Here is a 25385-nt window from a genome sequence, read left to right as displayed (position 1 = left end):
AACTAACATATGTCCGTTATACCTCCCTTATTAAAAAAATCCAGTTTAATTGAAAAAAAAGTCATTACAATTGACATTTAACTGATCATTCTAGAAAACATGCTCGTGAAGCTAGTTTAGCTTTAAGGTTAAGACAAGGAGGGAAGGAAAGGATTTTTCAAGTTTTTATTTTAATTCGAATCACCTGGTTCTCATCACAGGTACCCTCCTTAATCCCATTACCTATTTCCCCCCCACCTCCTCTCCGGTAACCATCAGTTTGTTCTTCAAAGCTAAGATTCTGCTTCTTGATTTGTGTCTCTCTCTCTCTCTCTCTCTCTCTCTCTCTCCCTCTCCCCCTCCCTCCCTCTCTTTTTTTAAAACCCTTTGCTCCTTTGTTTTGTTTCTGTATATATCATATGGGATTTGTCTTTCTCTGACTGACTGACTTTGCTTAGCATAATAGTCTCTAGCTCCATTCATGTCATTACAAATAGCAATTATTTCATTCTTTTTTAATGGCTGAGTAATATTCCACTGTATATATGTACCACCGCTTTATCCGTTCACAAATCGATGAACACTTGGGCCGCTTCCATAATTTGGCTAGTGTAACTAATGTTGCTATAAACATAGGGGTGCACGTACCCTTGGAATTAGGGTTTTTGCATTCTTTGTGTAAAAACTCAGTAGTGCAATTCCTGGATCATAGGGCAGTTCTGTTTTGAACTTTTTGAGGAGCCTCTGTACTGTCTTCCACAGTGGCTGCACCAGTTTGCATCCCCACCAACAGCGCATTATGGTTACTTTCTCTCCACATCTTCACCAACACCCATTGTTTTTGGGTTGTTGATTTTGGCCATTCTGACAGGTGCGAGGTTTTGATTTGCGTTTCCCTGAGGATAAGTGATGGTCGTCTTTTCATGTGTCTGTTGCCGTCTGGATGCCTTTTTGGAGAAATATCTGTTCATGTCTTCTGCCCAGTGTATAATTGGATTATTTGGGGTTTTTTTAGGTGCTGAGTTTTGTAAATGCTTTATACATCTTGGATGCTAACCCTTTTTCAGATATGTTATTTGCAAAATTCTCCCATTCTGTAGGTGGCCTTTTCGTTTTGTTGACTTTTTCCTTTGCTCTGCAGAACCTTTTTGTTATAATGAAGCCCCATCAGTTTATTTTTGCTTTTGGTTCCCTTGCCTCAGGAGACCTGTCTAAAAAAAAGTTGCTATGGCTAATGCCAAATGTTACTCCCTGTGTTGTCTTCTAGGATTTTTATGGTTTCAGGTCTCACAGTTAGGTCTTTCATCAATTTTGAGTTTATTTTTGTGTATGGTGCAAGAAAGCGGTCCAGTTGTCCCAGCACCATTTGCTGAAGAGACTGTCCTTTTCCCATTGGATATTCTTTCCTGCTTTGTCAAAGATTTATTGACCATAGGGTTGTGGGTTTGTTTCTGGGTTTTCTATTCTGTTGATCTGTGTGTCTATTTTTGTGCAGTCCCATAGTGTCATATTACATATTACGGCTTTGTAATATAACTTAAAGTCCAGAGTTGTGATGACTCCAAGCTTTGCTTTTGCTTTTCAAGGTTGCTTTGGCTATTTGGGGTCTTTTGTGGTTACATACACGTTTTAGGATTGTTTGTTCTAGTTCTGTGAAAAATACTGTTGGGGCAGCTGGGTGGCTCAGTCAGTTAAGCATCTAACTCTTGATTTCAGCTCAGGTAATGATCTCACAGTTCATGGGATCAAGCCCTGCATTGGGCTCTGCACTGACAACGTGGAGCCTGCTTGAGATTCTCTCTCTCCCTCTCTCTCTGCCCATCTGCTGTTTTTATTCTCTCTAAGTAAATAAATAAACATTTTTAAAAAATGCTGTTGGTAGGGGCGCCTGGGTGGCACAGTCGGTTGGGCGTCCGACTTCAGCCAGGTCACAATCTCGCGGTCCGTGGGTTCGAGCCCCGCGTCAGGCTCTGGGCTGATGGCTCAGAGCCTGGAGCCTGTTTCCGATTCTGTGTCTCCCTCTCTCTCTGCCCCTCCCCCGTTCATGCTCTGTCTCTGTCCCAAAAATAAATAAATGTTGAAAAAAAAAATTAAAAAAAAAATGCTGTTGGTATTTTGATAGGGATTGCATTGAATGTATAGATTGGTTTGGGTAGTGTAGACATTTTAACAATATTTGTTCTTCCAGTCCATGAACATGGAATGTTTTTCCATTTCTTTGTGTCGTCTTCAATGTCTTTCATCAGTGTTTTATAGTTTTCAGAGTACAGGTCTTTTATGCCAGTGATTAGATTTATTCTTTTTTTTAAATTTTTTTTTTTCAACGTTTTTTATTTATTTTTGGGACAGAGAGAGACAGAGCATGAACGGGGGAGGGGCAGAGAGAGAGGGAGACACGGAATCGGAAACAGGCTCCAGGCTCCGAGCCATCAGCCCAGAGCCTGACGCGGGGCTCGAACTCACGGACCGCGAGATCGTGACCTGGCTGAAGTCGGACACTTAACCGACTGCGCCACCCAGGCGCCCCGATTAGATTTATTCTTAGGTGTCTTATTGTTTTGGGTGCAGTTGTAAATAGGATTTATTCCTTAATTTCTCTTTCTTCTGCTTCATCATTGGTGTAGAGAGATGCAACAGATTTCTGTGCGTTAATTTTGTATCTTGCAACTTCACTGAATTCATTTATCAGTTCTAGCCGTGTTTTGATGGAGTCTTTTGGGTTTTCTCCATAGAGTATCATGTCTGTAAAGAGTCGCTTCTTCCTTAGGAGGATTTCTTTTCTTTCTTTTTGTTGTCTGATTGCTGTGGCTAGGACTTCTAGTACTGTGTTGAATAAAAGTGGTGAGAGGGAACATCGCTGTCTTGTTCCTGATCCTGGGGGAATAGCTGAATTTTTTTACCATCGAGTATGTTAGCTGTGGGTTTTTCGTATATGCCCTTTATTAGGATGAGTATGTTCCCTGTAAGCCTACTTTGTGGAGGGTTTTTATCATGAATGGATGTTGTACTTTGTCAAATGCTTTTTCTGCTTCTCTTGAAATACCCTTATGGTTCTTATCCTTTTATTGATGTGTTGTGTCACGTTTATTTGTGAATATTAAACCACCCTTACGGCCCAGAAATAAATCCCACTTGATTGTGGTGAACGATTTTTTTTTAACGTGTTGTTGGATTCAGTTTGCTAGTATTTTGTTGAGGATTTTGCATCCGTGTTCATCAGAGATATTGGCCTGTAGTTCTCTTTTTGTGGTGTCTTTATCTGGTTTTGGTATCAGGATAATGCTGGCCTCATAGAATGGATTTGGAAGTTTTCCTTCCTTTTCTGTTTTTTGGAATAGTTTAAAAACAATTCTTTTTTTTTTTTTTTTAATTTTTTTTTAATGTTTATTTATTTTTGAGACAGAGACAGAGCACGAGTGGGGGAGGGGCAGAGAGAGAGAGAGGGAGACACAGAATCCGAAACAGGCTCCAGGCTCTGAGCTGTCAGCACAGAGCCCGACGTGGGTCTTGAACCCAAGAACCGTGAGATCATGACCTGAGCTGAAGTCAGACGCTTAACCGACTGAGCCACCCAGGCGCCCCATAAAAGAAAACAATTCTATGCATTGGCCTGTTTTAGATACCTCATATAGGTAGAATAATACAGTATTTATTTGTCCCTCTGTAACTGGCTTATTTCCCTCAGCATCATTTTAATATCAAGTTCTTAAATATGTACCACCTCAGGGCCTTTGCATGTACCATCTCAGGTGCCCAGATTGCTCTTCTGTAGGCCTTCTGTAAGGCTTGCTCCTATGCTTCCTTTTAGATTTCAGATGTCACCATATCATAGCAATCCACTCTGCTGCCTCATAGAAAATATCACCTTTCTTCATCAGTATATTTTCTGTACTCTGATCTTTTTCTCATAGCATTCACCTCTACCAAGCCAATATTTTATGTTCATTTTTTAATTTTTTTTAATGTTTATTTTTGAGAGCGAGAGAGAGAGAGAGCGTTGAGTGGGGGAAGGGCAGAGAGAGAGGGAGACACAGAATCCGAAGCAGGCTCCAGGCTCCAAGCTGTCAGCACAGAGCCCGATGCAGGGATTGAACTCACGAACTGTGAGATCATGAGCTGAAGTTGGACGCTTAACTGACTGAGCCACCCAGGCGCCCCTATGTTCATTTTTTAATTTGTTCGTAGTCTCTCCCCAAAAAGAGTAGCTTAAAAAGCAGAACTTTGTTCTGTTCCCTGCTGTTCCTCAGGTGCCTAGAACACCACCTGGCACGCAGTAGGCATTCAGTGAATATTTGAAACCCTTTGTTCGTGAGGTGTAAGTGCAGTGCCCTGGTTAAGGCAACTGGCCCTCAACCTCTTGTGCTGGTTCAGGTCCTTGTTAGGCCACTTCTAAGGTATCGGGCCTTGGGCCAGACCTTTAACTTCTTAATTCCTCCATCTGGAAAGTAAAGTAGTAGTACAGTCTACGTCATGGATTGTTTAAGATGAATTTATCCTCTTAAGCTCTTAAAACTGGTTGGTACATAGTAAACTTTCAAATATGAGCTATTATTGTTTGTATTTTCTCAGCATTCTTTGAGCACCGCCCACATGCGTGGCCTTGTGTGAGGCTCTCGGTTTACAGCAGTAACTCAGAGTGGACATAATCCTTGTTGTCCTGGAGCTTATGGAACAATAGATATTCCTGAAGGATCCCTGATGAACCTCACGGGGAAGCGGGTGACCCTGTGATGGGAATTGGGTTGGTGGGGTGGGGGAGGAGTGAATGTTCCATGGAGGTGAAATGGTAGGCACAAAGGCCCCATGTGGCAGGGAGCAGAGGGAGTCTGTGGGACTGAAGAGAGCTGGGGTGACTCGGGGTATAGAGACTGAAGAGGGGAGCCCACTGCAAGATAGTAATTACTTTGTCACGGATGGTAAAGCGTGCTGGTTGTCTGCCCCAGTGTCTTCCCCTCCTTCCTCAGTGACAGCACATTTGATGTTAGCCGAGCATGTGGCTGTCAGAATGAAGAGTGGATCTCCTAGCTTCTCTTGCCCCTAAGGTGTCTTCGTGACTGAATTTTTGCAGCTTCCGTAAGTGTCTTTATAGGGAGGATTATGCCCTTCTTTGCTCCTTCCTTCTTCCTTATGGTGGAAGTGGATGTGGCAGCTGAAGCTTGAGCGGGCGTTGTGGGCAGAGAAAGTCGAGCCGTGAAGTGGAAAGAATACGGGTCTCTGATCATGGTGGGATTGTCCAAATTTCCATGAATGATCTCGAGTTTTATTAAGAGGCAAATAAAGGGTCTTGTTTAAACCATTTTGGGGGTATATTTTCTAGCATTGCAGCCACACCTAATCCCATCGTATGTAGTTGGTAAGGAGTTTTGTCCTTAAGCTCAGCAGTTAAGGAATTTTAAGAAAGCGTGGCGTGGCCAGGTAACAACTGCACGTAAAAACTGTCCCTCTGACTGCTGTGTGGAAAATGGGTTTGAGAGAGGCAGGAGTGCACTGGAGAGACCAGTCTGGAAGTGTTTTAGTAGCCCAGGGCCCACAGGACTAGGGCAGTTACAACAGAGGGAAAAAGTGACTGAGCTTAAGCAATAGAAAGTCAACCAGTGGGCTTGGTGGTGGGTTGGCTCTAGGAGGGTGGGTAAGAGTTACTGGCAGACTACTGGCTTTCTGGTTTCTATACGTGGGTCGATGACAGTGCCCGCGACTAGTGCTTAATCCTACAAGATGCAGTAACTTCATCCTGAGGCCATGATGAATTGGTGTAGACATGGCAAAGCTATGTACTTGGGTCTGGCGCTCAGAGGAGAGGGCCAAGCTGGACTTGTGGCTGAGGTTGTTGGCCTCTTGGTGGTGGGGGTGTGGAGCTGTGGGCGAGTGGGGCCTCGCGGCGGGAGGCTGCCCGAGAGCAGGCGAGGAGGGGGCCCCCCTCTTGAAAGCCCACCTGCCGTCCCGAAGAGAGGAAGGAGCTTGTGAAGGAGAGAAGAAAAGCATCTGGAGGCAAAAGAAGAAAACCAGGGCAGCGCTTGTTCACAGGAGTAGCAGAGGGAGTGTGTGTTGGGTGGCCAGGTGGCCCGAGTGCAGTTGAGAAGCAAGTCACGCAAGGACTGAACGTGTGCATTGTATTTAACCATATGGATGTCCTTGGTAATCTCGGTTTTGATCGTGAGGTAAGCTCCCCAAAAATAAACTGTTCGGTAAGTTAGGGTCTGTGTGTGGACACAAAGGGGAGTCAAGGCAGCGGGGAGGCACTGGAGAGAGCGCAGCATTTCCCAGGACTTGCGGAGGCATCGGCACCTGCTGTCTCTTACCAGGGATGTGTTCGTTTCTTTGTTCCTTGATCTCCTTGCTCCCTCGCCGCTGTGTGCACAGGTGATGCTGCCCTTAGCCCTCTTCTCTCCACCGCCCCCAATATTATTGTCATGCCTCTGCTCCCCTCGTCTGTCTGTCTGGCCCCACCTTTCTCCAGGGCACGCCGTATCCTGGCTCCGCCGGGTACCCCTAGATGCCCACAGGCACCTTGGATTCCACAAAGGCAAAACCGAGCTCAGTCCTTTCCTCTCTCACCCGGTGTCAACAGGCTCCTTCCGCATTCTCTAGATTAATGGCCTTGCTGTCACCTGGGCATCATCCCCAGTGTCTTTTGTCTCTGACCAGTCCTGCTCGTGTGGCCTGTGATGACCCAGAGGGCCTGCGTTTTCCTCTCCCTGCCCTGCCACAGCGTAAGCCCTTGCTGATCTCGCCAGCACTCCCGCGGCAAAGCCCGGCCTGCTGTCCTTGGCTCCGGGATTGCTCTCTCCCTCTGGCCCGCCCACCATACGGCTTCCAGCGCCATCCTTCTGAAATGCCAGTCTTCTCTCCCTGGCATGCCTCGTACCCTTGAGGGGCTCTCTGTGGCCTGTATGCACGGCGTAGAAGGCCGCTGTGCCAGGCCAGGTAGGTACGCGGAGGCAGAATTAGAACAGAAGAGGTTTATTAGTAGACCTTTCTGTGAAACTTAAAGGTAGAAGAATGGGGACCGGGCAGAGATGGTCTCAGACTGTAGGGCAGCCCTTGCGGTTCTGGCCAACTCACGGAGGGAACCCCGGCCGAGGGACTGCTTGTTCATGGAGCCCTGTAGTGGGCAGAAATGGCCAGGCCTGGTACTGTCTTTGGCCTTGCTACCAGACAGTGGACTTAAGGTTCTCATTTTTAATTTTTTTAAATGTTTATTCATTTTTGAGAGAGAGAGCAAGAGGGGGAGGTGCAGAGAGAGAAGGAGACACAGAATCCAAGCAGGCTCCAAGCTCTGAGCTGTCAGCACAGAGCCGGACGCGGGGCATGAACCCATGAACCACGAGATCATGATCTCAGCCAAAGTCGCACGCTTAACCGACTGAGCCACCCAGGCGCCCCTGAAGGCTCTCATTTTTAAAGTAATTTTATTCACTGCGCTTTGCATTTTGAAGTTGGTATTAAATGAATGTTGAATTGAATGAAAAAATGAACTTTCATCTCTCATCAGAAGTTTAAGATTATTTTTTTTTCCGTTTCAAAGAAAAAAAGGGTATTCCTTTTTATATCCCCTAATGATAGGTCTAGCGTCTGTGGATTAGCTTTTAGTTCAAATGATGGCCCATGTACCTGGGAGTGGGAACACCAGGGAAAGGGCATTTCTTAGATATGACCACATGTCGTGTGGTGCAGTAACAGGACGCTTGGCTGCCCTGGGCGTTGGAAGAAGTGGGAGATGACCCATAAATCCGGGACACGTGAGAAATCTCACTAAACTGAGCTTATTTTCATATTGGATGAGCAACCTCTATGCAGCATGTGAATAAAAATGAAGGAAGTGTAAGATGTTGATGGTTTATTCTTTTGCACAGGTCAGACACTTACGAAATCGAAGCAAGTGGAGACACGTCTGTAGAAATGAGTGCAAAAAAGGTGTGTAGGAGTGTTCTCTTCTATCTTGCAACATATTTCATATCCTATCTCGATTGGAGGCAAGCAGAGAAAACGGGCACATTTTACGCAGAGGAAGAATATTACGTTTCAGAAGATACTTTTCGAGTAAAAAGGGAAATGTGTTTTTATGTCTTAAGTGCTTTTCATTACATAGGTCTCAAACCCGCATGTACCCTGTCAGTTTTCACAGCATTCCTGTGTTTAGTTCGGGATCTACAGAGGCAGAGTGAACTTGAGGAGTGTTTACATGGAGCCTTTAAATCTGGGTTTCCCCACTTACCCACTAATTTTGTTGCCATCTTCCTGTTATGTTCAGGCTTGAAGGTGGGAAATGAGAAATGTGGATTTTAAGGCTGTCTACTATTACAGGAAGGATGGTAAGCATTTGAGTTTTCTAAACCAGTAATGCTGATTTCTTGGCATAGCCAGCAAGAAACGTCAAGCCCATTAGCAATGAATCTGAAAGCCCCAAAGAAGGTGATATAAGAAGGAAAGTTAAACCAGCAGAGAAAATGAGTACAGAACGATGTGAACCTGTTCCAGATACACCGCGTATATCTTCGGAACTTCCAGAGAAACCAGCTGAGTCCACCACTCCTAAAAGAGTAGGACCCCTTAGCGCCACGTCTGGTGTTGAAAAAGCGACCCTGGCGACAGAAAGTCGGTCGGTAAGAGCGTGTCTGTCATCCCCGTTGGGGAGAAAAAAAGTTGACTGAAAAATGTTGAGGAGGAAAATAAAGCATTTCCTCTCTTTCCTTTGATTCTTTAAAAAGCTAATATATATTTTTGTTATAAAAATGTTTATTTTAGAAAATTCAGAAGGTGTAGAAAGGAGGATGAGATCACCCACGATCCCATCCCCGTAAAAGATGCGTGCTCTTTGATCTGTGCGCCTCAGTCCCTTAACGGAGCTTTTTCCTCCCCCTGAGTGGACCGACCTGGTCACTTGGTGTTCTGGGATGCCATTTTCACAAGTGCACGACATTTCCTTCATGAATGTGCCATAGTTTAATCTCTTACGAATGAATGGTTGCAATCAAAAATTTTTAGGTGCTTTCATTCATGAATCTCTTCCTAGCTAAATCTTTGTGTACACCCTCGATCATTTCCGTAGAAAAACATTGCTAAGATAAGATTTCCGGGTCCTAAACACTCTGTTTTAAATTCGTGGCATATGTTATCTTTGGGACAAGCTCTTAATATGTCATTTTATCCATTTGGCTTAATGCTTTGAATAATTCTCATTCATGTTCAGAAAGAATTCTAAGTATATTGTGTTCCTGCTGCCTCATTCTCCACTTTCCGTCTTCCTCCCCCACTGAACAGGTAACATTTCGGCTGGTTTCTGTGTTCTCTTCCTGAGTTTCCTTCTGCTCAAATAAACAAAGAGGGATCTATTTTCTCTTACTGTCCCCTTTCTACGCAAACAGAAGCGTATTCATGTTGATCTGCCTCTTTCTGGTCTGTCTGGTGAACATCCCACGTGAACTTGACTTGGCAGTTGTTGGAGGTTTTCTGTGAATGTCCTCTCAGGTCAAGTTGATGGACATGCGTTCAGATACTATGTCTCCGTAGAGTCTTTTTATGGTGTGGGGATAGTCTACTTGATGACAAAAGAGATGTTTTAGGTGTTTGTTAATATCCCAGTTTTGCGGATTCTCTTTAGTTCTCTGAAGTTTTGCATTGTGACTTTTGTAGCTTTGTTCTGTCAATTTTAGACTTATAGTTGCACAGATAGTTCAGGAAGTTCCCACACATTTCTTCCCCATCTTAATCTAATTCTTAGATTTTACATAACCAAAGTGTGGTGATTAAAACCAGGAAATTAACCTTGACATAATACTGTTATCTCAAGTACAGAAGCTATGTTTTTAATTGCATGCTTACTTAACGTTCTATGTTCTTGATGAGTGGCTGTTACCATTATGTTCTGTTATCATTAGGAAATGTCTCCTTGTAATTTCTTATAATATTTTTTTGTCTTGAAATACATAGTGTTCGATATTCATATAACCCAGCAGCTTTCCTATGCTCACTTTGCACGGTATATCTCTTTTCGCCCATTTGTTTACAACCTGTTTCTGTCTTTATTTTTTCCAGTTTTGTTGAGATATAATATATATATAACATTGTGTAAGTTTAAGGTGTTGGTTTGATACAATCATATATTGCAAAATTAACCACAGTGGTATTAGTTAATATCCCTATCACTTCACATAATTATCATTTCTTTTTGGAAGTGAAGAACATTTAAGATCTATTCTGTTGGCAGCTTTCAAGTATATAATACAGTATCGTTAACTATAATCACTCTGTTGGACATTCCATTCCCAGAACTTACTCATCTTATGATTGGATCTTTGGGCCAACACCTCCCCATTTCCCTCAGTCCCTAGTAACCACCATTTCTGTCTGTGTCTATGAGTTCAGCTTTTTTTTTTTTTTTTTGAGAGACAGCTCGGGCATGTGTACAAACAAGTGGAGGAGGGGCGGAGGGAGTCCAAAATCAGGAGTCAGACACTCACCCGACTGAGCCACCCAGTAAATGGCCACCCCAAGCCCATTTACTTTTGATGTAATTTTTAAGTATAATCAGGTTCAAGTCTATCATCTTACTTACTGTTTTCCATTTTCCCTTCGTTTTTTTCTTTCTGTTGCTAATTTTGGATTAACTGAATATATTTTGGTGTTCCATTTTCTTTCCTCTATTGACTTCTCAGTTATCCTCTTAATTTTTTTTTTTTTTATTAATGTTTATTTATTTTTGAGAGAGAGGGGGAGGGAGAGGCAGGGAGAGAGGGAGACAGAGGATCTGAAGTAGGCTCCACGTTGTCAGCACAGAGCCCAATGCGGGGCTCCAACTCACGAGCTGCGAGGTCATGACCTGAGCCGAAGTCGGATGCTTAACCAGTTGAGCCACCCAGGCGCCCTATGCCTCTTAATTTTTTTAAGAGTAATTTTTTTTTTTAAGTGGTTGCGTCTGGGTTTAAAAATTTGTATCCGTCTGGGGCACCTGGGTGGCTCCGTGGGTTGAGCCTCTGACTTCGGCCCAGGTCATGATCTCGCGGTTCGTGAGTTCGAACCCCACATCGAGCTCTGTGCTGACAGCTCAGAGCCTGGTGCCTGCTTCGGATTCTGTGTCCCACTCTCTCTGCCCCTCCTCTGCTTACACTCTGTCTGTCTCTCAAAAATTGATAAAGCTAAAAACTTTGCATCCTTCAATTGGCAAAGTCCGCTTAGAATCAGTATGTTACCACTTCCTACCATACATCCTACTTCCTGACAGTTCACCATTTCCCACTACGTGAATCTAATTACATGACAATATCATTCCATTTATCCATCCGTCATCCTCTGTGCTGTTTTTGTCACATGTTTTACTTCTACATACGTTGTAAACCTAACCTTACGATATTGTCATTTTTGCTTGAAACAGCTATTTCTTAAGGAAATTATGAAAAGGAAAAAATATCTAGTTTTTATGGTTACCCACTGATTTTTCTTTTCCAGTTGTCTTTTCTCTTTCCTATAGATCTGCGTTTCCTTCTAATACCTTTCCAGCCTAAAGAACATCCTGTAGCAATCCTTTAGTGCAGGTCTGCTGGCAACATTTTCTCTCATTTTCTTGATCTGAAAGTGTCTTTATTCACCCCGTTTTTATTTTTTTAATTTTTAAAAATTTTTTTAAAATGTCTACTTTTTTTTTTTTTTTTTTTTAACGTTTATTTATTTTTGAGACAGAGAGAGAGATAGAGCGTGAACGGGGGAGGGTCAGAGAGAGGGAGACGCAGAATCTGAAACAGGCTCCAGGCTCTGAGCTGTCAGCACAGAGCCCGACGCGGGGCTCGAACTCACAGACAACGAGATCATGACCTGAGCCGAAGTCAGCCGCTTAACCGACTGAGCCACCCAGGCGCCCTCACCCCTGTTTTTAAAGGATGGATTCACTGGATGCAGAATTCTGGGTTGACATTTTTTTCCCCTCCACTCTTTAATTAGGTGTCTGTGTTGTTCTGTGGTGTCTCTTGTTTCTGTGACAAGGCTGTGACATGGGTCATTGTTCCCATGTTTATTTGTATATTGACTCTGTCCCTTTCTTCTGGCTGCTGTCAAGATTTTCCTGTTTATCTTTTTTGTTTCTTGGCATTTTAACTATGATGTGCTTAAGTATGGTTTTATCTTGCTTTAGGGTTTACTGAGCTTCTTGGATCTAGAAGTTGGAAAATTCCAGTCATTTTTTTTTCTCAAAATTTAATTTTTCTATCCCGTTCTGACTCGTCTTTTGGAACTCTTATTATGTATATTTTAGTATTGTCCCACAGGTTCCTGAGATGCTCTGATTTTTTTTTTTTTTTCCAGACTTTGTCTCTCTGATTTGCAAATTCGGTAAATTTTTATCACTTTGTTTTCAATTTTACTGACCAGTCTTTTGCCATCTAAAACCTGCAGTTAAGCCCCCAATTAGTGAATGGTGCCCCCTACAGATGTGTCCATGTGCAGGCCCACGAGTGTCATCACAAGTATCCTTAGAGGCAGAGGGAGATTACACACACAGGAGAAGATGATGTGAGGACGGAGAAGGTGGTTGAAGTGATGTGACTGCAAGCTGAGGAATGTCAGAGCCACAAAAGCTGGAAGAAACAAAGAATAGATTTACCCCCACCCCCCCCCCCCACCCCCCGCCAGGTCCCTGGAGGGAATGCTGTCTTACCAACACCTTGATTTTGGCCCACTGAAACTGATTTTGGACTTCTGTCCCCCAGGACCATTAGAGAATACATTTCTGTTCTAAGACATCAAGTTGTGGTAATTTATTACAACAGCCACAGAAAACTAAAACACTATTCAGTGACTTCTTAGTTTTGTGCTCTTTGGTTCTAGAATTTCCATTTAGCTTGTTTTTGTTTTTAATGTAGTTTCTCTTTTTCTGCTATCATTAAGCCATCATTTTCTTTACTTTTGGGGACGTTTTTGTTTTGTTTTTTTTTTTAATTTATTTATTTAGAGGGAGAGCAAGAGCAAGAGAGTGCAAGCAGAGGAGGGGCAGAGAGAGAGAGAATCCCAAGCAGGCTCCACACTGTCACAGAGCCTGACTCAGGGCTCAAACTCACGAACCAAGAGATCATGATCTGAGCCGAAATCAAGAGTCGGATCCTTAACCCAGGAGCCCCGTTTGAGACATATTTATGATAGCTGCTTTAAAGTCTTTGTTCTGGGCTAACTTGGGGTCGGTTTCTCTTGAGTATGTTTTTTTTTGTTTTGTTTTGTTTTTTTCTATGGGTCACATTTTTTTGTGTAACATTTGTATTTTAGTACTTTTAAATTGTGTATTGGAAATTGTTGACAGGCTGTTGAGACTCTGAATTCTCTTACAAATGTTGAGTTTTTATTCTCATTGGTAGCCTGTTTATTGGCTGATCATCTTTAGCTTCTGAAAGCTTTATCTTTGGTTAGGGTCAATTTGCAAAAAGCCTAAGGGATTTTGCAAGCAGCTCTAACTCACTGGGACTCAGCCTCTGTATTAGTATTCAGTTGCTGCCTAGTAAATTACCTCCCACAAACTCTGTGACTTCACGTATATTTACATCTCACGGTTTCTATAGGTCCGGTCTAGGCCAGCCTTAGCCAGATTCTCTACACAGGGTCCCACGAGGCTGAAATCAAGGTGCTCTCCAGGACAGAAATCTGATCTGAGTCGCCTAGTTCTCATCTAGGATCGTTCAGATTGTTGGTAGAATTTGAGTCCTTGCCTTTGTAGACCTGAGGTTCTTGGCTTCTCCGTGGGGGAAGCTGGAAGTCCTCCTTAGGTCTTAGTCATGCGGCTCTCTCACAGTATGGCGGCAAGCATCTTCAGAGCCAGAGGATTTTCTCCAGTCAGCTACAGTGGAGTCTTCTGTAAGGTGACCTCATCGAGGGAGCAACTATCCCATCCTGTCTGCAGGTGCCCCCCACATTCAAGGGGAAGGAGTTACCCAGATCATTGAGGATCATCTTCCAATTCTGCTGAGAGCCTACAATGTGTCTTTCTAGTGAATCTGGTCAGACGTTGGGTTTAGGGTTTGTGAGGGTGGGTCCAGAGTAGGCTTTCCTCTAGGGTAGTGTTTCTCAATCCTTTTCATTATTGTCCTGACTAAAAAGCCTTTTAGACCCTTTCTCTCCTAACCACTCCCTCCCCCAATTAAATTTTAATACCGAAATATACTGTGTTACTCTTTATGAACTGGGACCCTTTGGAGAGAGTCAGACCATCTTAATACCTAAGAATTGTTTCTGCATCCTCTCCTGAAGAATCCCATTTTTGCTCCTTAGGAAAACCATCGCCCTGTTGAGGGTTGCACGCTCTAGAGTATCCTTGTGGCCCCAAGTTGCAGTCTTCCTCCTAGCTCAACTGGATAGATAGGTTTTAATGAGGTTTGATGAGATCTCTGCATTTTCTGCATGTAATTTCCCCCCAGTGGCTTGTCCCCCATTACCTGTTGTGTTCTGAATCCCATGCCGGCTGCTTTCTAGTAAGCTTGACGTAGTCTCATTCTGCGCACGCGGAGGACTCCGGGACCGCAGGGAACACGCACCTGGACTTCCTGTGCGCCCTCTGAGCTCCGGTCCCAAGTGCTTCACCTGCTCCAGTCTGGTCTCTGCTGCCTCAGCAGAGTGGCACTACGTGCTCTGTTTGGTTTAGCTTGTGCTGCTGTCGAAATTGCCCCCTGGCGCGGGCGGGGCGGGGGAGTGGGAGTTCACGGGGTCCCCGGTCTCCCAGTCCTGGGTGCCCGCTCTCCAGCACCTGAATCAAGTCGCCTCATCCCCACCCCGACTCCGTGGTTGGTTGTGGCAAGAGAGCTAGTTCGGAAGCCCGATACTTCATCCCGGCTTGGAGAGCGATCAGCCGGCCTCCACGCAGTACATCACCTTAAGTAAGAAAAGTTCAGCTGCCTCCAAGACGATCGTTGTTAAAAGCCACTGAAGAGCTTTATTTACTTTTTGTGTTGAGACAGTTTAATTTTTCCAGGGTCTCTTTATGTTAATTTAGCCAGTATACATAACGAACCACTTAGAACTAAATGAGAGTAATAACTAGAATGGAGAGTGTTTGATACTGTTGTTATAATACCGATGTTTTAAGAGAAGGAAAATTTTTAAATAAAAATCTTTGCGTTTTTTTTTTTTTATTGTAGAAAACTCAGAAAAAGAAGATGTTTCCCGGCAAAAGGAAGAAATCAAGAAGCGAAGCCATAGACTCAGGTACAGAATAGTGTTTTATACTTTGTCAGTCATTCAAGAATTTCATTTTAAAAACCTATTTTTTGTTGTTAAAATAGTAAATTGTAAGTCAATAAAATTGCTACTTTAAAAAGCTGAAAACATGAGACTTTGTAGTAACTGATTTTTTCCGACATCTATCATGAAAATTTTCAACCTACAACAAAGGTGAAAGAATCTTACGGTATGTATCTATACACCTAGATTTTACTGTTATACCTCCTTTTATCACCTTAATTTTTCATCACACAGTCTGTATTCTTTTGATACATCATGTAGCATATACTCTTCTGTATAGGCTTTTTCTAGTCAACATAACTTTTTTGAGATTGACTCTGTACTTTTTTATCGATGCAAATAAGAGTTTATTGAAAAATGGGTGGAAAACCATTTTGTCCCTCTCCTACAGTTCTTTAAAGGAGACGTCCTTTATGTTTAGAAAGTTTGGAAAGTATGGAAAGGAAGATAAAAATCACCCATAACCCAAAAAGAGCCGCCATGCTTTCTGTTTGGTCTCTACTCTTCAAGCCTTTTGTCGCACTTTCTCACCCGAAATAGGATATGTTTAAGTATTCTACAATTCCATCTTAACGAACGCATGACCTTTCATCCACAGAGGTACCAGAACTTAATGTCTTACAATACACTACTGAGACTAAATCACATCGAGTAACCGTTATGTGTGCTAGAAGTGGCCTATTAGGTAGATTAAAATTAAGGAATCACAGGTAACCAAAAAGAGCTCTATTACCAGTAGTGTTGGGTAACAACAGACTGTTACATAAAAGGTACAACGAGGTAGTTAAGAGTCAGCAGTACTTCAGACTCTTTCAGTAGAAACAAGGAGACAGCGGTTAGAGTGACAGTGTAGACAGGATCTGTGAGACTCTGCACCAGGATAGGAAGTGAGTCATGCCTCCCCTTATGTGCCTCTTCAGCTGAAGCTATTTTTGGCCATTTGGTAGGACAGTTTTTTTGTGTGGGGCTTTCAGGACCCTGGACCTAGAGCCAAAAGATTGATAATCAGTATATTAAATTGACTTATCTTCATATTCTAGATACGTCCGACTGTGTTCATATTTGGTGTCTAAAAGGAAAGAAAGCCAGTGATCTCATGGAATTAGATGTTGTTTTGTCTGCGTTTGAGAAAACCATCCTAGAGTATAAGTAAGTCTTCTGATGTGATACATGCACCTCATACATTGTCCTTAAAGCACGACTTGTGCTTTTGTCAAAAGCATGGCTTTTGACACCTCGTATTTTTATCATCGCGTAGTTTTACATATATTTACATTTCCGTTATAATTTTTTCTTTAATCCTGTGAATTATTTAGTAGTATGTTTTTATACGCCCACATATGTGACTTCTTTGTATTTATCTTACATCTTAAATATGTTGTGGGAAAATTTGGTGATATTTTTTGTAATTTTGAGGCTTTCTTCGTGGCCTAGCACATAATCTGGGGACTCTAATTCATGGATTTATGTAGACTCTCTAATTATTGGATCTGTGTAGAATCAATATTTTTCTTGATTCTTTTAATCAATTTATGCTATATCTACTTAGAGACTATTTTGTTAGGACATCGTGTTTAAAATTGCTCTGTCTCATAGATGAAACATTTTATACTTCTCTAGTACCCTCTCCATTCCTAAAAATGTTTTGTTTTTTTTTTTTTTTTTGGCTTAAAATCTAGTTTATCTGATACTACTATTGTGTCACTGGATTTCTTTTGCTGGCATTTGCCAGAATTCGCATAGCCTTTGTCTGACCCTAAAAAAATTTTAATAAGAAATATTAAGCTTTAAATCCAGTGTGTCTGTCTTTGTTGACTTCAATCCATTTACATGTATTATAATTATCAATACATTTAGAAGAATGTGTTGATATATTATTTTGATTTCTTAGATTTTTTTCTCTTTGAGGTTTTTAATTCTAACTTTTGTTAAAAATAGAATTTTTAACTCCTCACTAATAAAAACTTTCACCTCTCCCTTCCCCTACCCAAAAATCCATCATATTTATAATACCTAGAGACTTTTACTTCTGGGGTAAGATATACAAATGTTTTCTCTTTCCGTTTTTAAGATAATAAACTTTATTAAGGTATTTATCTGATCACCTTTATTTCATATATTTCTTGTAACAACCTCTGGATCTGTCTCTTAGTTAAGTGCTTCATCCAGCACTTTTAGGTGTGGCTCTTTATGTTGTAAAATTTCTAAATCCTTCTGATTATTTTGGTCGTGACTTTGAACTTGAAAGACTGTTTAGCTGGATATACTATTCTAGGTTCTAAATCATTTCCTTAAATACTCTGGAGTACTATTCCTTCGTCTTCTAGTGTTGGTTTGGAAAATTTGGTGCTTGTCAAAGTCTTTATTTATATGTGCTGTGTTCTTTCTCTCTATAAGCTTTTAGAATATTTGGTCTTTGATATTCTTAAATTTCACTATATGGGGCCTGACCTTTTGGATCTAAGGTTCTTCTTTTTTTAATTCCAAAATATATTTTTGTCCTCTATTCTATCCTGCCCTTTGCTTTTTCTAGATTTCCTCAATCCTGAAACTAGAAATTTGCTAACTTATTTCTGTGATATATCCGTTATGCTATTTATCCCAGCTACTGAGTTCTTAAATTTAGCCCTGAGTTTTTAACTAACATTTCTATTTGGTTCTCTTTTATGTCTTATGTTGCTGCTGTCCTCTTTAGAATATTTATTAGGCTAAAGTCAAATTACTGAGTCATCTGTTATGAAACACCTGCTTCTGTTACAATTTCTGATCTGATAGTTTGTTTTCTCTGACACAGTCGTGTTCCTCCAGTGCGTTATTCCCCAGCCTATGAGCTTATTTACCCCTGCCCCAGTCAGCTTCTTTGTCAGACAGTGTGTATAAGGGAAGACCGAGTCTTGATCCCTGGGTTCCTGGGAGTGCAAGGGATGGGGGTAGATGAGGCGTAGGTGGGAAGCCTCAGTCACTTATCCCCCAAAGTAACCTGTCAGGTCAGGACTTAGCCTTGCCCTCCAGACATAAGTAGTGTTAAGAGCAGATACGCTCCTTACACGATCATTTTCCAGCCCTGGGGGTTTGGTGGGGGAAGGCGGAGGAGGCAGCTGCCCAAACTTAGTCTCCTTGTTTCCCTCCAGGCCCCACAAGCACAGCCCAGGTTTGACTCTTGCAAGACGCAGACAGAGGTCTGATTGGCTGCAGCAGTTAGGGAAGCGCGGCTTGTGAGAATCATGCGGGGGAAGAAGCAGGAGCCAACCTTGACAGCTCCTTTCCTGCCCTGGGTCACAGCCACCACACATTCTAAACACCTCTTCCTTTCACCTCGGGGATTTTCACAGCTCAACCCATTTTGAGAGGGGATTTTCGCTCTGGGGTTCTTATGGGGTTGATCTCAGGGAAAGGAGCCAGCCTGTCATGCTAACTCATCATTATCATTGTAGGAATTATCTGTTTTACTCTTCTGTACTTACTGTATGTGTTAAAGCCAGTTTGCTGTTAAAATTGGTACAGAAGGTCTCTTACCATACCCAAGACCATCTTGACTGTGTTACCCTTTTCCCATTCGTACATCTCTTCTAAAGGAAGAAGAGACTTACTATAGATTTCTGATGTTGTGGCAAAATGGCAGTATCTTGAATTTTAGCATAATATATTTTTGATGTAATTAATGATTTAGGGGGGCGCCTGGGTGGCTCAGCTGGTTAAGCTTCTGACTTCGACGCAGGTCATGATCTCATAGTTTGTGAGTTCAAGCCCCACACCGGGTTCTCTGCTATCAGCGTGGAGCCCCTTCAGATCCTTGGTCTCCCTCTCTCTCTGCCCACCTCCCTCCCCCCCCCCCCGCTTGTTTTTTCTCTCCACCTCAAAACATGAACTTAAAAAAAAATGATTTAGGGGTGCCTGGGTGGCTCAGTCAGTTGAGCATCCGATTCTTGTTGTCGGCTCAGGTCGTGATCCCAGGGTCATGGGATCGAGCCCAGCATTGGGCTCCATGCTGAACTTGGAGCCTTGCCAAGATTCTCTCTCTCTCCCTCTGCCCCTCCCCACCCCACTCAAAAGAAAAAAAAATTTAGAAGAGGTATAGTATTTTTGTTAGACTTTTTTTTTTCGTTAAATAGGCTCCATGCCCAACATGGCCTTGAACTCATGACTCTGAGATCAAGAGTCAGATGCTCCACCAGCTGAGCCAGCTAGGCACCCCATAGACTTTTAAAATGATAAAATACCCTTGTGTTTCTGTCATACCCAGTGATTCTGGTAGAATCACTGATCTTGTTTTATTTTCCTGATATAAAGTATTCTCGACCACGTGAAAAGTTGTGTTTTCTCCAAATCAAGTTAACTATTTGAGGGTCTTCTATTTTTAATACTCATCTGGAACTCACACATGAATAGTTTGTTAAAAGACTTACTGATTGATTGTAAGCAGTTTGCCAATGTACATATACCTAGGGAAGTATGCCATGAAATGCAAACATGACAAACTTAGGCTATTCTATAACTGATTCAATTAGTAATTTGTAGCGAAGTGACCAGATTTTTAGGGCACTAGAATTTGAAAGAGCTGTGTCTGACTCTTGTATGTAGACCATCACCATTTTCAATGGTACAGTCTACCAATTTATCAACATTATAAGCCATATGCAGAAAGGCCTAACCGGTTTTCCTAATTTTTTATGTTTTTAACATCTTAAAATCATGATTTCATATTTATATTAGAAATATTTTTTTTTAAACCTGGAGCTGATGTGTTTTTTTAATTATAAAATTTATCATCTTAACCATTTTTAAGTGTATAATTCAGTAGTGTTAAGTATATTCATATTGTCGTGCAACAAATATCCAGAGCTTTTTCCTCTTGCAAAACTGAAAGTCTGTACCCATTAAACAATTTCCCATTTCCCCGTCTCTGCAGCCCCTAGCAACCTACTTACTGTTTCTACGCGTAACTACATTCGATACCTCACGTGAGTGGAATCACACGGTATTTTTCTTTTTGTGCCCAGCTGATTTCACGTAGCCTCATGTTGTCAAAGCTTATCCATACTGTAGCACATAACACGATTTCCTTTTTTAGGGCTGACTAATCTTTTATTGTATGAATATAGCACACTTTTCTTTATCCATTCATCCACCTGCCTCTTGACTGTTGTGAATAATGCTAAAATGAACATGGGTGTGCAGATGTCTCTTTAAGATCCTGTTTGCAGTTCCTTTGGATCCGTCCCCAGAAGTGGGATTGCTGGGCCATAGGGTTTATACTTTTTGAGGAAGCTCCTTCCTGTTTACCGTCATAGCTGCACTGTTTTACAGTCGCACCCACGGTGCACAGTGTTCCAGTTTCTCTGCCTTCTCACCAATACGTGTCATCTCTTTTACTTGTGGTGGCCATCCTGATGTATGTGAGGTGATAGCTCACTCTGGTTTTGACTTGCATTTCCCCGATGATTTGTCTTGCATTTCACTATTTTATTTTATTTTATTTTATTATTTATTTATTTTTCAATATATGAAATTTATTGTCAAATTGATTTCCATACAACACCCAGTGCTCATCCCAAAAGGTGCCCTCCTCGATACCCATCACCCACCCTGCCCTCCCTCCCACCCCCCATCAACCCTCAGTTTGTTCTCAGTTTTTAACAGTCTCCTATGCTTTGGCTGTCTCCCACTCTAACCTCTTTTTTTTTTTTCCTTCCCCTCCCCCATGGGTTTCTGTTAAGTTTCTCAGGATCCACATAAGAGTGAAAACAAATGGTATCTGTCTTTCTCTGTATGGCTTATTTCACTTAGCATCACACTCTCCAGTTCCATCCACGTTGCTACAAAAGGCCATATTTCATTCTTTCTCATTGCCACGTAGTACTCCATTGTGTATATAAACCACAATTTCTTTATCCATTCATCAGTTGATGGACATTTAGGCTCTTTCCATAATTTGGCTATTGTTGAGAGTGCTGCTATAAACATTGGAGTACCAGTGCCCCTGTGCATCAGTACTCCTGTATCCCTTGGGTAAATTCCTAGCAGTGCTATTGCTGGGTCATAGGGTAGGTCTATTTTTAATTTTCTGAGGAACCTCCACACTGTTTTCCAGAGTGGCTGCACCAGTTTGCATTCCCACCAACAGTGCAAGAGGGTTCCCGTTTCTCCACATCCTCTCCAGCATCTATAGTCTCCTGATTTGTTCATTTTGGCCACTCTGACTGGCGTGAGGTGATATCTGAGTGTGGTTTTGATTTGTATTTCCCTGATGAGGAGCGACGTTGAACATCTTTTCATGTGCCTGTTGGCCATCCGGATGTCTTCTTTAGAGAAGTGTCTATTCATGTTTTCTGCCCATTTCTTCACTGGGTTATTTGTTTTTTGGGTGTGGAGTTTGGTGAGCTCTTTATAGATTTTGGATACTAGCCCTTTGTGTGATATGTCATTTGCAAAGATCTTTTCCCATTCCGTTGGTTGCCTTTTAGTTTTGTTGGTTGTTTCCTTTGCTGTGCAGGAGATTTTTATCTTCATAAGGTCCCAGTAATTCATTTTTGCTTTTAATTCCCTTGCCTTTGGGGATGTGTCGAGTAAGAGATTGCTACGGCTGAGGTCAGAGAGGTCTTTTCCTGCTTTCTCCTCTAGGGTTTTGATGGTTTCCTGTCTCACATTCAGGTCCTTTATCCATTTTCACCTTTTTATATGCTTGTTGGCCATTTATATACTCTTTTTTTTTTTTTTTTTTTTTTTTTTTTGAAAAGTGTTCAGATCCTCTGCCCTTTTTAAAATTTGAGTTATTTTGGTGTTGAGTTGTAGGAGTTCTTTATATATTCTGGATATTACCCCTTATCAGACATACGGTTTGAAAATATTGTTTGTGATTCCTTGGGTTACCTTTATACTCTGTTGATTGCTTCCTTTGCCACATAGAAGTTTTGAAGTTTGATGTCGTCGCATTTTGTCTGTCCTTGCTTTTGTTGCCTGTGGCTTTGGTATCGTATCCAAGAACTCCAAGGCTAATGTCATAAAGTTTTTCCCCTGTGTTTTCTCAGCTGTTTTGTAGTTTCAAATCTTACATTTAGGTCTTTAATCCATTTTAAGTTAACTTTTGTACAAGGTAAGGGTCCATCTTCATTCTTTTGGATGTGGATATCCAGTTTTCCCAGCACCATTTGTTGCAGAGATTTTTCTTTCCCCATTGGGTAGCCTTGGCATCCTTGTTGAAAATTATGTGACCATATATGTGAGGGTTTATCATTGAGTTTTCTCTTCTCTTTCATTGGTCTGTATGTCTGTCTTTATGCCAGTACTGTAATGTTTAGATTACAGTAGCTTTGTGATGTTTTGTACTTAGGAAGTATGAGGCCTTCAGCACTGGTTTTCTTTCTCAAGATTGTTTCGGCTGCTTGGTGTCCTTTGATATTACGTATGAAGTTGAGGATTTTTTTTTTTCTATTTCTGCAAAAAATGCCATTGGGAATTTGGTAATTATTGCATTGAGTCTATAGTTTGCTTTGGGTAGTATGGACATTTTAATAGTATTAAAATTAAATCTTCCAGTCCATGAACATAGGAGGTCTTTCTCTTTATTTGTATCTCCAGTTTCTTTTAACAACGTTTTATAGTTTTTAGGGTAGAAATACCTTACCTCCTTAAGTTTGTTTCTAAGTATTTTATTCTTTTTGATGCTATTGTAAATGGGATTGTTTTCTTAATTACCTTTTTGGATTGTTCATTGTTGATACATAGCAATGCAACTGTTCTTTGTTGATTTTTGTATCCTGCAATCCTGCTGAATTTGTTTATTCTAACAGCGTGTGTGTGTGTGTGTGTGTGTGTGTGTGTGTAATCTTCAGGATTTTCTACATATAAAATTATTTCCTCTGTGAACAGAGATCATTTTACTTCTTCGTTTCCAATTTGGATACGTTTATTTCTTCTTCTTACCTAATTGCTTTGGCTAGCATTCTCAGTCCTGTGTTGAACAGAAATGGCAAGAGAGGCATCTCCATTTTGTTCCTGATCTGAGAGCAGTAACTTTTAACTTTTCACCACTGAATATGATGTTAGCCGTAGGCTTTTAATATATGGCCTTTATTACATTGATGTGATTTCCTTCTATTCCTAGTTTGCTGAGAGTTTTTATCATGAAAGGTGTTGAATTTTGTCAAATGCTCTTTCTGTATCAATTGAGATGAGCATGAGGCTTTTGTCCTTCATTCTGTTATTGTGTTATGTTGATTGTATTTCATTTGTTGAACTATCCTTGCATTCCAGGCATAAATACCACTTTCTTGTGATGTATAATCACTTAAGTGTGTTATTGAATTCCCCTTTACTAGTATTATGTTGGGGAGTTTTGCATCCATAATCAAGGATATTGCTTTCTAGTTTTCTTTTCTTGTAGTATCTTTGTCTGATTTTGGTAGCAAGGTGATGCCAGCCTCATAAAATAAGTTTGGAAGTGTTTCTCCCCTCTTAAAGTTTTTGGAAGAGTTTGAGAAAGATTAATGTTCATTCTTCAAATATTTGGTAGAATTCTTCAGTGAAGTCATCTGGTTTGTGGGCCTTAAATTGGAGGATTTTGATTAGTGATTCAGTCTCCTTACTAGCTATAGGTTTGAACATACTTTTTATTGCTACTTGATTCAGTCTTTGTGGGTTTTATGTTCTTAGAAGTTTATGCATTCCTTCATGATTACCTAATTGGTGGGCTTATAATTGTTCATAGTAGTCTCTTATGATCCTTTTTATTTCTGTAGCGTCAGTTGTAATGCCTCACCTTTCATTTTTTGCGTCTTTTCCCTTTCGTATTAGTCTAAGGATTTGTCAGTTTTATTGATCTTTTAAAAAAACTCTTAGGGGCGCCTGGGTGGCTCAGTCGGTTAAGCGTCCGACTTCAGCTCAGGTCACGATCTCACGGTCCGTGAGTTCGAGCCCCGCGTCGGGCTCTGGGCTGATGGCTCAGAGCCTGGAGCCTGCTTCTGATTCTGTGTCTCCCTCTCTCTCTCTGCCCCTCCCCTGTTCATGCTCTGTCTCTCTCTGTCTCAAAAAAAATAAATAAACGTTAAAAAAAAAAAAATTAAGAAAATAAAAAAACTCTTAGTGTCATTAATTTTTTTCCTATTTTTCATTTCATTTATTTTTGCTCTAATCTTTACTGTTCTGTCTTATGCTGTTGTTTAGTTTGATCTTCCTTTTCTAGTTCCTTGAGGTGTAAAGTTAGGCTGTTGATTTGAGATATTTCCTCTTATTTAATGTAGGTATTTACTGCTGTCGGCTTCTCTTTTAGTACTTCCTTGGCTGCATCCCGTAAGTGTTGGTGCATTATGTTTTTGTCTTCATTTGTTCCAAGATATTTTCCAGTTTCCCTTGTATTTCTTGTTTGAATGATTCGTTGTTCAAAACTATGTTGTTTAATTTCCACATATTTGTGAGTTTTCCAGTTTTCCTTTTGTTGTTGATTTCTAGTTTTATTCCACGGTGGTCTGAGAAGATACTTGGTATGATTTCAATCATATTAAATTGGTTCAGACTTATTTCATCATCTAACATCTGTCTTGGAGAATATTCTGTGTGCCTATCAGAAGAATGTATATTCTGTTCTTACTGGGTGGAATGTTCTATGTAGGTTTGTTGGATCCATTTGGTTTATAGTGTTGTTCAAATCTCGTTTCCTTATTGAGCTTCTGTTTGATCTGTTATTGAAAATGAGGTATTGAAATCACCTACTATTACTATTACAGTATTACTGTTACTGCCTGTTTTCCCTTTCAGTTCTGTTAACTCATATATGTGGGTGCTCCAGTGTTGGGTGCATATATATTTATAATTTTCTATATTCCTGGTGAATTGACACTTTTTTGACTTAAAGTATAATTTGTCCAATGTAAGTATGGTCACCACCGTTCTCTTTTTGTTATCATTGGATGGAATATCTTTTCCATATTCAGCCTGTGTATTTCCTTATACCTAACTAGGATCTTTTATAGACAGGATATAGTTGGATCCTTTTTTTAAAATCCAGTCAGCCACTCAGTGGCTTTTGATTGGGGGGACTCCTGGTAGTGATTGACTTATTTTACTACTAAATTTTGTTTTCTCTAAGTCTTACAGTTATTTTGTCTCTTTTCCTCTCTTATAGCCTTCCTTTGTGTCTTGTTGATTTCTTTTTTGTAGTGATGTGCCTTGATTCTCCTATTTTCTTCTGTGCTTCTGTC

General features: G+C 41.2%; 1 protein-coding gene across 2 annotated transcripts in view; it reads left to right on the top strand.

The window, feature by feature from the left end:
• Positions 1–25385, top strand: part of CENPU (centromere protein U) — a 43914-nt gene that overhangs the window by 10046 nt on the left and 8483 nt on the right. For both annotated transcript variants that reach the window (XM_058719976.1, XM_058719975.1), the window contains exons 5-8: positions 7833–7893; positions 8340–8582; positions 15087–15153; positions 16230–16338. In XM_058719976.1, the coding sequence (XP_058575959.1) occupies positions 7833–7893; positions 8340–8582; positions 15087–15153; positions 16230–16338 (480 nt within the window). The remainder of the gene's footprint in view (positions 1–7832; positions 7894–8339; positions 8583–15086; positions 15154–16229; positions 16339–25385) is intronic.

This window comes from Neofelis nebulosa, chromosome 3, assembly GCF_028018385.1.
Source record: "Neofelis nebulosa isolate mNeoNeb1 chromosome 3, mNeoNeb1.pri, whole genome shotgun sequence".
Lineage (NCBI taxonomy): Eukaryota > Metazoa > Chordata > Mammalia > Carnivora > Felidae > Neofelis > Neofelis nebulosa.
Note: the sequence above shows the minus strand (reverse complement) of the source record. Positions and strands in the feature narration are given on the sequence as shown.